This window comes from Protopterus annectens, chromosome 2.part2, assembly GCF_019279795.1.
Source record: "Protopterus annectens isolate FY-2018-M chromosome 2.part2, PAN1.0, whole genome shotgun sequence".
In the NCBI taxonomy this organism is placed as follows: domain Eukaryota; kingdom Metazoa; phylum Chordata; order Ceratodontiformes; family Protopteridae; genus Protopterus; species Protopterus annectens.
Window position 1 is genome coordinate 37,897,223 of NC_056730.1, and position 13,213 is coordinate 37,910,435.

General features: G+C 38.7%; 1 protein-coding gene across 4 annotated transcripts in view; it reads left to right on the top strand.

Moving 5' to 3' along the window:
• Nucleotides 1–13,213, top strand: part of MTX3 (metaxin 3) — a 558,615-nt gene that overhangs the window by 19,336 nt on the left and 526,066 nt on the right. For all 4 annotated transcript variants that reach the window (XM_044063728.1, XM_044063727.1, XM_044063725.1 and 1 more), the window contains exon 2: nt 4,829–4,898. In XM_044063728.1, the coding sequence (XP_043919663.1) occupies nt 4,829–4,898 (70 nt within the window). The remainder of the gene's footprint in view (nt 1–4,828; nt 4,899–13,213) is intronic.

Genomic DNA, 13,213 nt, shown 5'->3' on the forward strand with positions numbered 1-13,213 from the left:
TGTCACCCATGTTGGTGATGACCAGGTCCAATATGTTGTGGCCTTTGGTAGGGGAGTTTACCAGCTGATCCAGGGCATTTGAGTTGATAAATTCCAGGAAGCACTGAGCCTGGGAGTTTGGACTCAAGTAGTTTTCCCAGTTAATGGTAGGGTAATTGAAATCGTCCAATATTAGGGTGTTCAGTAGGACCTTCGTGTTTTCTAGTGTCTCCAGAAAGGAGGAGTGGGGGTCCTGGGTCATGGAGGGTTTGCAGATTTGCCCGATGTTAGTTGCACATGGATGATCTCAGAGGTATCATGCTGCACCACTAACATGGAGGTGTGGGTATCTTTGATGAATATGGATACACCCCCTCCTTTTGTGTTTTGGTCCGTGTTCTGTGGCCAAAATGTGTGGTATGAGTTGTAGCCCAGTAGTACTGGAGTGCTGTCTGGAGCCTTGAACCAGGTTTCAGTTACTGCACAGATGTCGACGTTCTCCATACTTAGGAGTGCTTCGAGCGCATGCATTTTGAGATTTAAACTCCTGGTGTTGAGTAGCATAACTCTCATTTTTTACTTGTGCTGTTTACGGTGGTGGGTTTGAATTTTGAGCCTTGCCTAAAAAAGGCACGATGGGGGCAGCAAGAGCCTTGGTCAGTATTCGAAAGCCAAGGGGTGACAGGTGCAAGCTGTCTCTTGCGAAGCAACACGGCTTGTCGAGCATGTCATCCCAGGCTGACAGACACTGGATCCCCTTTAAATGACACCAGAAGCTTAGCCAGTTGTTGAAATTGATCATTTTTTTTTCTTTATACTGAGGTATCATTCTTGGTGAGGGCAGTATGCTACTCAGGGTCATACCCGCCTGGGCTACATGATCAGAGAGCTCTTCCATGTCTCTTTTCATGTAGTCCAGGGAGGTACGTCTCAGGTCATTCACACCAACATGAACAATGACACAGTCATATTTGTACTTGTTCTGGAGTGACCTGAGTGCTTGTGTTATGTGGCGGATTCTGGCTCCCGATAAGCAGCTAACAGTAACATTCTCCTTGTCCAGCCTAGTGAGTGGGGCGTCAGTGGGCCTGACTATTGAGTCACCTGTTACTAGTGTGTTAGGTATGTTATTTCGCCTTAAGGGCTGTGATTGTGCGGCACATTGATTTTGTGTTTTATGTGTTGTCTGGTTTGTGATGGGAGGTGCAAATTTTGTGGGTGTCTGCTTTGGAGCTCTCTGATGCTTTTGCATGTTTTTATTTAGAGCATCCTTGTATGATTTTGTGTATTTATGTGTATATTTTGCCAGTGCCGGTTTAGTAGGTCTGTGTGAGGCTGGAGGTGTGGTGCAAGGGTTAACCTTCTCCTCATGACTGTGTTGTTTTGGGTGGAGAGACCTTAGCCTCCACTTGGCTGTATAATTGCATCTCTTGCATATGTTAGTGTTTTGTGGTAGGAGGAGAGAGCTGTCTGTGTACATGAAGCAGTTGTAACATTGCCTCAGGATACCCAGATTCACCAGCTGGACTGGAGACTACACCTGAAGTTGCCCTTTGGTCATGCTTGAATAGTAGGGTGAGCTGCTTAGTCACTTGGTTGGTGAGGGGTGGATAAAGAGCCTTGCCCTGCTGGGCAGTCAAGTGTTGGGGTATATTAGTGCTTACTATTTAGGTCTGATTAAGTGCTGGACTGTAGGATGCTTTTTAGTGCTTAGGTTGAGAGTTAGACTAGTTTCAAGTGAAAAACTGAAGAGGAGACTTAGTGGAGCCGGGAAGAATTTAATCCTAGCTAACCGGTGCTGCCTGGCGCACTAAACTGTGCAAACGCGGTTTTTAAATTACTAACTTCTGGGCTGGAACCACTCCTCCAGGGACAGATGGCTGCTCAAAGTTCCCCTCTCTCACAGGTGAACAGAGAAACTTCCTTCTATCCAAGTAAGGTATGGGCAACTCAGAAACCTGTAACACAGCCCTGAATTCAGCACTAGCCTGAAAACTGGACTGAGTCTCTTAAATCCAAAAGCATCACTTCCTAGCTCATTAATGCATATTCAAACTGACATAAGAACAGAGAAATAATAAATTACCAAGGATATTCACAGTCTCAACAGCAAGCGCTTATACAGAGTACGCCTCTTAACAATTCATACAGTACATAAAATTCATGCAAACTGTGCAGAACAAAAACTACTCTAAAACCATTACAGTAATCTCCATAAACTCTATAATAATAATAAAATAAATACATATATTTTTATCTCCATAAATTTTTCTAAACTCTGAAATAAATCAGCGTTGGGAGGGGGCACATTTTAAGGACAGGTTTCAGGGACATGAAATGAATCCAACCTGGTGGTTTAAAAGATTGTAACTCAAGTATCCACCTTTATTCTCTAGCTTCAGTAATATTTTTAACATTTCCCCTGCAAACACCTAACTTAACAGTCCCCAAAACAAAAAACTTGAACATATGATGAACAGCAAGTGCATGATTGTCTCTGACATTCCTGATCTCACCTAGGTTTTCAAGGATCCTATCTTTGAAACACACTCGTTTTACCAGTATAAAAGTCAAAGCATTCTTGGCAAAACACATAGTAAACCACATTGACTGTTCTACAGTCAGCATAAAAAGAGAAATCTATGGTATGCTTCAATATCGGGTGCTCAAAAGTGTGGCCAGAATATATATAATAGCATGCTCTGCAATTCCTACATGGAAAAGTGCCAGAGTGTGAAGAATTATACAAGTCAACACAGTCTGTATTATTCCTATAGCAGAGCTGTCTTTTCAGAGAAATGCCATTATGAAAATCTGTCCTTAAAATGTGCCCCCTCCCACACTGATTTATTTCAGAGTTTAGAAAATTTATGGAGATAATAACAATAAAAATATATATTTTTATTATAGAGTTCATGGAGGGTAGTGTAGTAGTTTTAGAATAGTTTTTGTTCTGCGCAGTTTGCATGAATTTTTTGTATTGTATGAATAAGCGCATGTGTTTTATAGTGCTGCTGTTTTGAACTAGGATTGAAGTTTTCTGTGATGTCATTGTTGAGATGAACTCTGTATCAGCGCTTGCTGATGAGATCATAGGAGATTACTAGGCTATTGACCTGGAGGTCATTTTAAGCATAGCCGTTTCAACCCAATGTAATACAGTAGAGGTACTAGTCAGTATCCAAGATTGCATTTAGTGATGACTGCTCATGTCCAGGAGGGTTGTGGGTGCTATCCCTGGTAAGAATTTATGGTGCCCCCATCCACTCATCCAGGTTCCTCTTGAACAGTGTTAAGTTAAAAAATGTCACGTGCTCCCCATCGGGGAATTGAACCACGGTCTCCCAGGTGACAGGTGGGGATACTCGCCACTATGCTACAAGGAAGATGGTCAAAATTATCTGTCATAAGAGGGATTTGAACCCACACTGTTATGTGGAGACCAGAATTCCCATGACGCATGGAAGGAGATTAATCCTTGAGTCTGCCGCCTTAGACCACTTGGCCATCCTAACATGCACTATCACCCCATCAGTCTCCAAGACTAGAATCAAGGTCATTTTTTAGTTTAAAAAAAATTACAAGAAAGATCTCAGACTGGTAAATAACCATGTGTGCCTTAAATAACTGTGTGTGTGTGTGTGTGTGTGTGTGTGTGTGTGTGTGTGTGTGTGTGTGTGTGTGTGTGTGTATATGTATGTATGTATGTGCATATATATATATATATATATATATATATAAAAACACCAATTGATTGAATACAGCTGGTCGATCAATACCCTGCCTGGGTGGGGGGAGGGATATGTATTAAGCGGTGTTCATTTAGATTAATGAATGACTGGTAGTAAAGTGAGACAGTGGTCAACACTGGGTTTTCCCTGTTCATCATAAGTATAAATGCCACTTCTTGTATGTTAATGGCATGAAAAAATACAGCAGAGTTGATTCATAGGAAAGTACGGAAAAGCTGGGAATAATTTACAGGATTAAAGGAGTGGTCTAACCCAAATCAGCTTAAATTCAGTGGATAATGATTTGCAGCAAACTAAGGGAGAAGTATTCCATTTTAACAAAAGCATCTGCAATGAGAGATTGGCCGAGGAAAGGGGTAGTCGTGTACTGTGATTAAAGAGTAAGCTAACTGTATGGCAAAAAACAAAGTAGGCTCTTGAGAGTTGGTTTTGCTTAGAGTCCTCACTCGTTAAAAAAACGAATGTCCATTTCTTTTATTGTCTACTTGTAATATTCCAGTTGTAGATGTAGATTCTGAAGGTTTAATTGCAATGATATAGGTACGGTAGATGAAGCTCAAAATAGGGCAACAAAACTAGTGTACTTTCCCTACCACAAGCCATGTAAATACAAATAAAAAAGAAAAGCAGATGGGAATGATTATGGTACCAGAAGGAAGTCTGTGGACTCCAAGCAGGTTGTAACATTTCTGTTCTTTGCTTCAGAAAGTGCAGTGGATATTTAGAATTTGGTGTCTGGAACAGATACTAGGTGTTTGCTATGTAGAATGTGACGATAAACTTTAAGTAGGATCTAAAGCTTATCCACTGGGAAGTGGACTGTCTGGATGAGCAGTCCTCACATGTCATCAGAATGTGTGTCTGTAACTGTCATGCACAGTCAGCAGTCTGTTGCTAGTGTGCCATTTCATATAATGCATTAGTGCAATTTTTGTGTTGGTGAGAACTAAATTCATTTCTGTTTTATTTGTAATTCTTAAAACTGTATGTATGTACGTGTGTGTCTATATAAATATATATGTGTATATGTATATAATGTATACAATTATAGTTTTTTTTTTTAGAGTAACCATTTATTTCCTTCCTTTCTATTCCAGGCATATATTAGGTTTACTGGAGCTCCAGTGAAATTGAATCATGTTGATAATACATGGAAGACATCAACAGGTAGTTTTTGAGCATTTGTTTCTCCCTTCTGAAGTGCTATACAGACATTTATTTTACTGTACGAGCAGTTTGGCATTTGACAAGATACATGTTTATCACCTTTCTCACATCTGTTCAATATTCCCTGAGAATACATTTAGTGCCTTCTCTGTGTATTACTAAAACCGTTCATCTTCATGTAGTGCAGATTTAAAATTATATACTCCGGATTTTGTACCTATTTATTTCAGGTTATTTGACAAGTAAATGAACTTGTCCAAGAAACTCTCTTCAGTCGTAAGCCTCACGAAAACCTACATATATATTGTAATAAAGTTTGACGAGTTGAATACGTACAAATGTGATAACAGTATAACAGTTTGAGTTGTACTGTTTACACTAAAATGCGATGTACATATTAAGTTTATAATGACGTGTTCAGAGGAAGAATAAGATTAATAGTATTGAATTTAATGAGGAGAAGTAAGTGGATGCATAAATGAGAGTTAAGTTGTTAAAACACTACACTGAAGGTATAAAACGCAGAGGAGTAACTGTTGGAAATGTGCATAACAGAAGACAGGTAGAACTAGAAAGGATTTTATACTAGAAAGGATTTTATTTTTTCAAAGAAGTTAAGTAGAAATTAAAGGAGGCTAGTCCATACCAATGAAACATTAACAACTAGTAGTTTGAGTAATGTAGTAGAGCAAGAATGTTAGAAATCATTTAAGGTAGGCAAGTGACCCAGTTTCAGGAGAAAGATTTTAGGGAGTACTATTAAGCAACTGTAGTTAGTTTGTTAAGTAGTGGTGAGAAAAAAAAACTGCAAAATTCTGTAAATTGTTACGGAAAATAGTGGAGTCACCCTTTCTATGACTGGAAATGTTTTTGTGAGCACAATCATTTATTAATAATAAAAAAAAGGTAATGAAGCTACATATTTTATTTTATTTGTGGATGTATAACTTGCACATCAATATTTTTAAATAATATTCTAGTTTTTTGTATCTTTTTTATTGCAGTGGGACTTCATGTATCAGGGATTTAAAATCTGGCAAGTAGAGTGCAAGCTTGAGTTTAGTGCCAGGTGTAATTGGAAAGAAAGGTAAGGTTTGTGTAATTTTAGCTGTGAACAAAGGTAATATTTTCCCAAATAGTGTAATATTGTTAAGGGTGCTAATGTCTGCAAAGTACTAATAAGAGAGTTAGTTGTAGAGAAATTAATGCGCAAGCAGTCATTGTGGAACCACATGAAGACCCTGTCAAAGTCCGACTGTTAACTGTTTGGATTTCTGGGATGGCTTTGCCCATCTTTTAGTATGAGGGATGATATTAGCATAAACAATTAAATGGGTTGGATTAGAATGAAGGCTTTTAATGAGTCAGGATAGAGCCTTGATTGCCTCTGGATGTAGGAGTTCATATTGTAGAAATGATCTCTCCATAGTAGGCTTTCTGTCTGTGCCGGATAATGGCTGTTCAGTAAAGCTTATAATTGTAAAATTGTTAAGAAAGCATGTACTCTAAACTTTGTCGAAGCCTATTTTGGATCAGTGAAGACTTCCCCTATGAATAGGCCCTTTCTGTTTTAAGAAGCATGTTAGCAGTAGCCTGAGTAAGAACTGTAATGATAAAGACAAGGCAAAAACTATGCCGAGTTAAGTTGGTAATGAGCTTCTATAGAGCTTATCTGTAAACTATTTTTTCAAACAGTTTAGCCAAACATGTAGGATTTGAAATGGCTCTGTTGTGTTTGGTGCTGGAAGGCCCAATGACTTTAAACAGTGAAATAATTTGTTTTCTGTTTTGTAGACATCAGTGATAATCCCTGAATATAGGGAGAGGTTACAAGATACAGGAGAACTGTTTAATAATATATATAAATTGCCTTCTGTGAAATGTTGGGTGTTCTAAGGGACATCGTATTGTAGTTTAATAAAAGTTGTCATGGAGATTGTTCAAAAGTAAAGAAATTTAAAATTGATGTGAATTTCTGTTTGCCATTATAATTGGGTAAGAGTGGACGAGAGACTGAGTATTGGGGATTTTATATGGTCTTAGCACATTTTCGCTATTAACAATGGAGTTGGTTTGGTTTTGATCATTAGATATACCATAGTTTTGTGTGGGGAAGGAAGAAAATACTAAAGGTATGTAACATATATAGATGATTATGGATTTTGAGCAAAATGCTCACTGATTTTGTGGTGGGTTCCACATGAGCACAGTTTAAAAGCCATTTTTTCTCACAAACTAAGATGATGCTTTAACTTATAAAGTAACGACTTGTGACAGTGAGTCTACAGTAACATTACTGGGCAGAAGGCTGCTTGGTTAAATCTTAGCTTGAAAGTGAAAGAGATTTGCCGAATGTCTGACATTTAACATCAAAGATTAGCAGTGTGTCTACATCAAGTTCTCATATCTAGCTAAAAGGTAGTCCATTTTTTTCATCAAATTGCCTTATCCTTCTTCTGGGGTAGTGTGCACTTGGTAGAAGCCTGCATGTAGCTTGGGAGTTGAAGTTACTAGTTTACTTTCTAAGTTGGTACATTCTTGTAAGAATTTGGGGATACACAGAATGTAGTATTTCAGTCAGCAGTTTGCTTGCTTGGTATGGAGCATGTGTTGAATAACTATTAGTTGCTAGCTTTCATGAAGGAATAATCTCCCTAAGCCATTTTACAATGTGCATGATTTTCTAAAAAGAGAAAGCCAGTATTACTTTCAGCATGAAGATGACAGGCTACAGAAGAGATTACACCAAGTCATCCAGCATGGAAACATTAGGGAGTTTGCGCTGTATCTGATGTAAATATGTACAGAACCCTTTTCTGTTTGCCAAGTGTCGAGTTCACCAAGGGGTTGCTCTCTGAATAATGTGTTTCGGAGTTTTTTTAGAGAATGAGTTGGAGGAAAGTTTAAATAATAGTTAGCTGGGGTTTTGGTAGGACCCCCTCCCACTTTGTAGGAAGGGTCTTCTAACTATGCATCTAAATGTAGAGGAGAGAGAAGTAGAGAGAGACTGACTTCTGTTAATGTTTAGGTGGTGTGGTGGATGTGTTTAACGTTGTGGTTCAATAATCCAAGTTTCAGTCATAATCGGTGGTAAGCCAGCTGTGTGATGTACATGGATAAAGCACTGACTGTATCCCCAGATGATAGGAGTTTGAGTACCAACCTAAACAGTAGAAGTGTTTAGCAATGGTAATGAGATGGCAAATGCCAGCCCTCTCATCCTTCACTCCCCCAGCAGGAGTGCATTCTGGAGAAGAGACCAGAACTATGTTCCATATGCACATGGACTTGAGACTTGTGAGCCTGAGCAAGGAAGGTTTGACATGCAGCTGTGTAAATTGAAAAGTTGCAGTGTGTGCACCTGTCCTGTACACTATATAGCAAGCAATGTACCACTCTTGCTAGTCAGCAGGGTAGTGTACATATCATATAAAATCCTAATTTTTGCCAAAGAGAATGAAGCAGTGTGCCCACACCTAGCTTCCCTGCTTAGCCCTTGTATTGTGTGGTTTCTGCACCTATGTTTCTTCTGTGTGATAGTAGCCCTGGTCTGGGTGGTAAACAGAACTTGAGGGCCAGAGAGAGCAAGAGCAATTACATAGTATTTCTGATCAATCGGAGCACCACTGAGGCATGAAAATAAAATTTAACAAAAATCCTAACCTCTCTTCACTGTCTCATGGAGGCTGCATGTTCTCCTTTTATCTGTGTGTATTTTTTTCTTCAGAACCCTGACTGTGTCCTGTTTTTAATTAAAAAAAAAAAAAAGCACATCATCTGATGTGGACTGTGTAACATCCACATGTATTGGGTTTACCTTTATGCGCCAGGTCATAGCTGAACATGATCTGTAAGGTATTTGCTCACTTACTCTATTAACACACAGCCAGGTGTACCACAAAGTGTAAGTCTGGTTCATACACAGTTGGCACTGCAAGTTTGTAAATGGAGTACCTCTAAATCTTTCAGTTAAATAAATAAATAAATAAATAAATAAATAAAAAACATTTATTGCAAGAGTGTTATTGCTCCTATGAAAATGATGTCTGAGGTCATGGAGGGAGACGAGAACAGATGCTTGTGTTGCCGTGATCAGCTCAGTGGGCAGCTATGCAGCCAAAGGCCAGCAGTGATTGGAGCAACTGCATGATTTGTGGATTCTCTCATTGGTGGCTGAGACATTGCAAAGGAGTATAGCCGATAAGTCAGAGGGTCTGTCCGTAGAGGAAGTAAGAGTGTCCAGTATGACCCATTTAATACCTAGATACTCTTTCTACATAACAGGATATCATTTCTCCATGGTGAATAACTTACAGCTGCTGTACATGATCAGACAATCCTGGTTATGGTGGTTTAAGGTAGTGAGGCTTCCTGATCTGTATCTTAGGCTTCTGTTTGCATGACTAACTCCTATCAAACTAGGTGTGACCAAAGCTGACTGTGCACAAAGATCTTTTTGCAAACAGAAAACTTTTGTCTTTGTCCTCAGTCCATTTATAACTGTTACAGCACTGTTTATAACAGGGTCAGCAAGGGTGTCAGAATGTGAAATAAACTACTTAGTAGTAACTGGCCAGATCCAAGAATGCCAGCAATTGGGTGTTTACCATTGGCTGAGGCCAGACTTGGATGGTTGCAGCCTTTTTTACATGTGATTTTACAAGGTCCCTATCTATGGTGTACCCCAAATAACAGGCTTATTCCAGGCTAGTGCCACACTTTGCTGGATTGTCTATCAACTTAGCCTACCTGAAGGATTGTCTGTCAGCTTAGCTTCCCCTAAAGGAGTCTAGTATTATCAGAACCTTTACCATGTAAAATTGAAAAGCCAAATGTGGATAGTAGATGTACTTTTCCCTGTAGGGATGCAACTGTATAAAGTCTGTGGAGCTGTGAAAGCATATCATTTGTTGAAATATTGTATTTGTCCCATGGAACATGTATGAGGGTACTGCATAGTGGAAAAAGCCATCTTCCCTTTTGCACTTGTTGAAAAGGTACTATCCAATAACCATTTGTGAGGTCTGTGGTCATTATATACCTGTCTTAAGGGTGAGTGCCAAATTGGTAAGGAGATTAGCTGCCCCAAATCATTATTAAATGGTTGCTGTTATCTGGTTTGAGCACCAGCAAAACAGATTTACTTTTATTTATTTTTTTGTTGATCATTTAGTACCCATAGGGATTTATTTGGTTCACTGTGGGATTCTCCCTAGTGTCAGTATATTCTTTATCACCTATATTTAATCCTGTTTCTCTTCCTGGTGTCTGTAAGGTAAGAGTTTCAACTTTTCACATTTGTCACAGTATCTTTGATTTTCTCATCCTTACAAAGAGGAAACTTTGTTCTTAGTTTTGCTACTAGACTTTCACCTCCCTCCCTTTTTCTGATGAGTAAATAGTGTTTACAATAGCTTTACCTCTGGTTCCTAGGTGTGACCCACATCCTGGCTCTAGTTAGATGAAACCACCGTACTTTTAGCCCAGAGATTTTATGACCTTCATAAAGTAAACTTGTTGCTTTGTCTGTCGTGTTAGGATATCTTTTATTTTACTGGTTCATTTTTGTCCAACAGCACCACTTCATAGGATTCCTTGAAAGGTGTCCAGGAACTTGTTTACTTTGGTTAATATAAAAATTGCACAGACCCTGGAAAAAAAACTCCATGACCTTTTTACCTCCTTATTACTTTGGGCTCAAGCCTTGTTAGTTCCTTCTCTAAAGGTAGCACAGTTTGTAACCTTTTACATTTGAGCCACATGTACCACTACACTACAATGAAGAGACCTTTCCTGTTTCCTGGTTTCCTTTGCTGTATCTCCTAGTCCTATTAGCTGAAACCCATGTAATATTTGAAAGGGGGGGTGGGTAGTAGGGACTGTTACATTATGAATGGGAAATAAGACACATGGTACTACTTGTTTACAAGTTTTCCATTTTTGATCTTTTACTTTATGTAAATAGTTTATTGAACTGTGCAGCCAGCTTTATCTGCTGCATATTGTACACTGATATCTGCCTGTTTGACCTTGCAACATAAATGGAGGTACTCCTGATCTGCCTGGATTTGTTAAGGTATCGCGACTCTGTTGTTGCCTTAATATCTGATATCTTTGGTGAGATGACTTCAGTGTAAAGTGACAATCTAAGATCTCTGGTATTCATTTGATGTCCTTTGTCCAATTTGGTGAATATCATATTGGGTCCATTAATCCCTTCCTAAATAGTGTTTGTAGGCATAGGTAGTATGGGACAGTGTTGGAGAACTGCACTGACAGTTTGGTCAAAGAAGGCGCGGAACCTTCTCACTGCAGCGTAAACCACCAACCAAAGGGAATGTCTGTTAATTTTCCCTTTATTTTCGCTAATCCTAGGTGATGACCAATCATTTGGCTGTGTAATAGTCTGACTCTTAATTTTCTATTTACTTGTGGTACGAAAAGGTCATTGACATTCTTTTCCTTTCTTTTTAGTCAGCCTGTAAAGTAAATTGTTGTCTGCTTTGAAATACAGAAAACTGGAAGTATGGTTCCCAAGTAATCTATTGTTTCAAGGTGCATCTTCCTACTGAGCTGCCTTAAAGGTAAGTACCTGACTTGGTGGTTAGTTGGTTTAGGCCCTCCCACCTCCAACTGTCTGTTGTGATTGGGTTTTGCCTGCTGTGCTAAGAAAATGTCATACACCCTCTATGATTGCTTCCTATTTTCATTCAGAGGTTCCTTCTGTAAACACAACAAGGAAAAACTCTTGTCATCCTATTTCCTGCTTCTGCTTGACCATCTAACTCCAGCTATCCTTGGAGTAATATGGAATTAAAATACGGAAGGATTCTTGCACTTTATTAATTTGTTTACCATCTGGACATTGCTGCAGTTCTCCATACCCTCTATTAAACAAAGATGTGGTAGGAGGATAGTCATTCCTGTCCCCTTGTACATACAATACAGTCACCTTGTGTCTTTAACTAAGCAAATGTATGTTGAACATCTGTTTGGAGACCAGGATAACTTCACTCGCCATACTCCCAGAATCTAAGCGCTTCTAGAACATTTCTTTCCATTCCCAGAATTTTTAAATGTCTGCATTGGCACGCAGGATTATCAACTTATTTAGCCTTATTTTTGTGAAATCCTTGCCCCTTCAGAACAGAACAGTGATTTTGCCACTTCTTATAGGTTGACTGTGTGTGTGTTTATATGTATATTAAGCAAGAGATCTAGATGTGTGTGTGTATGGATGTGCATATATATGTGGGTCTGTCTGTGTGTGTGTGTGTGTGTGTGTGTGTGTGTGTATATATGTGTATATATATATATATATATATATATATATATATATATATAATGTGTGTAATATAAAAATATTGTTTTTTTATATATAACACACACATTAGCTATATGCGTGCGCACACACTGTATGTGTGTGTTTGTTTATTATTTGATAACTGGATAGATGGATTAGTTCCAGGACTTTTTCATTTCCACCATGGTCAGTAGGCCTTCTGCTGCTGAGAGTGCAGACTGATTTGCCCACCTTTTGACAACAATGGGTCTTTTATTAAAAAAGTAGTTTTCTGTAGTGCTGCAGCATGAGTGGGCGGTTTGCTGACAGGTTGTAACCATGTCTTAGCCAAATGTAATAAGCAGGACAGCGGGGATTTTATGACTTTTGTAGCTGAAAATGTCCTTTGCTGGAATTAAGTCCTAATGTAGCATTCACTTCCAAGTTTGAACTATTATTTCGGTGATATGGTGCAGTCTGATTGGAGGTCCAGCTATGTCTACTGAGGTTCTTTGGTGTGGAATGGGTCCACTCAGCAATTGACCATGCTTGTCATTTATCTGTGTACTTGAACGTCAGGAATGCTTTGGTGTATTCCCTGAGATGTTCCTTTTTTTAAAGAAAAAAAAATGAACAAGCACAGGAATCTTTCATTCCAACCTCACCACCATGAGTGTTGAGAAAAAAATAAAAAATGGAGAAATTAGTGGTCTTAAAACTTTGTTGATGTACTCAGTCACAGTAGTTTCCAAAAATCATGAAACCCAGGTAGTATTCCAAAGCAACAAGCCTTTATTCGTCTCAGATAAGCGATCCTCAGTAACAAAAAAATCTGAAATATTTTAACAATGTTAAACATATCAGCTTTTATATAATTAGAAGTAGGTGTGGAAAAATATATATTGTTTAATTTTAAACCAGCCTATTCATGGTAAACCATGTAAACAGGGCCGTAAAAGTGCATTTTAGAACAGCAAGTATCCACTACTATTGATTTGATCAAACTAAATTCCAGTTAAGGAAACACTACCTA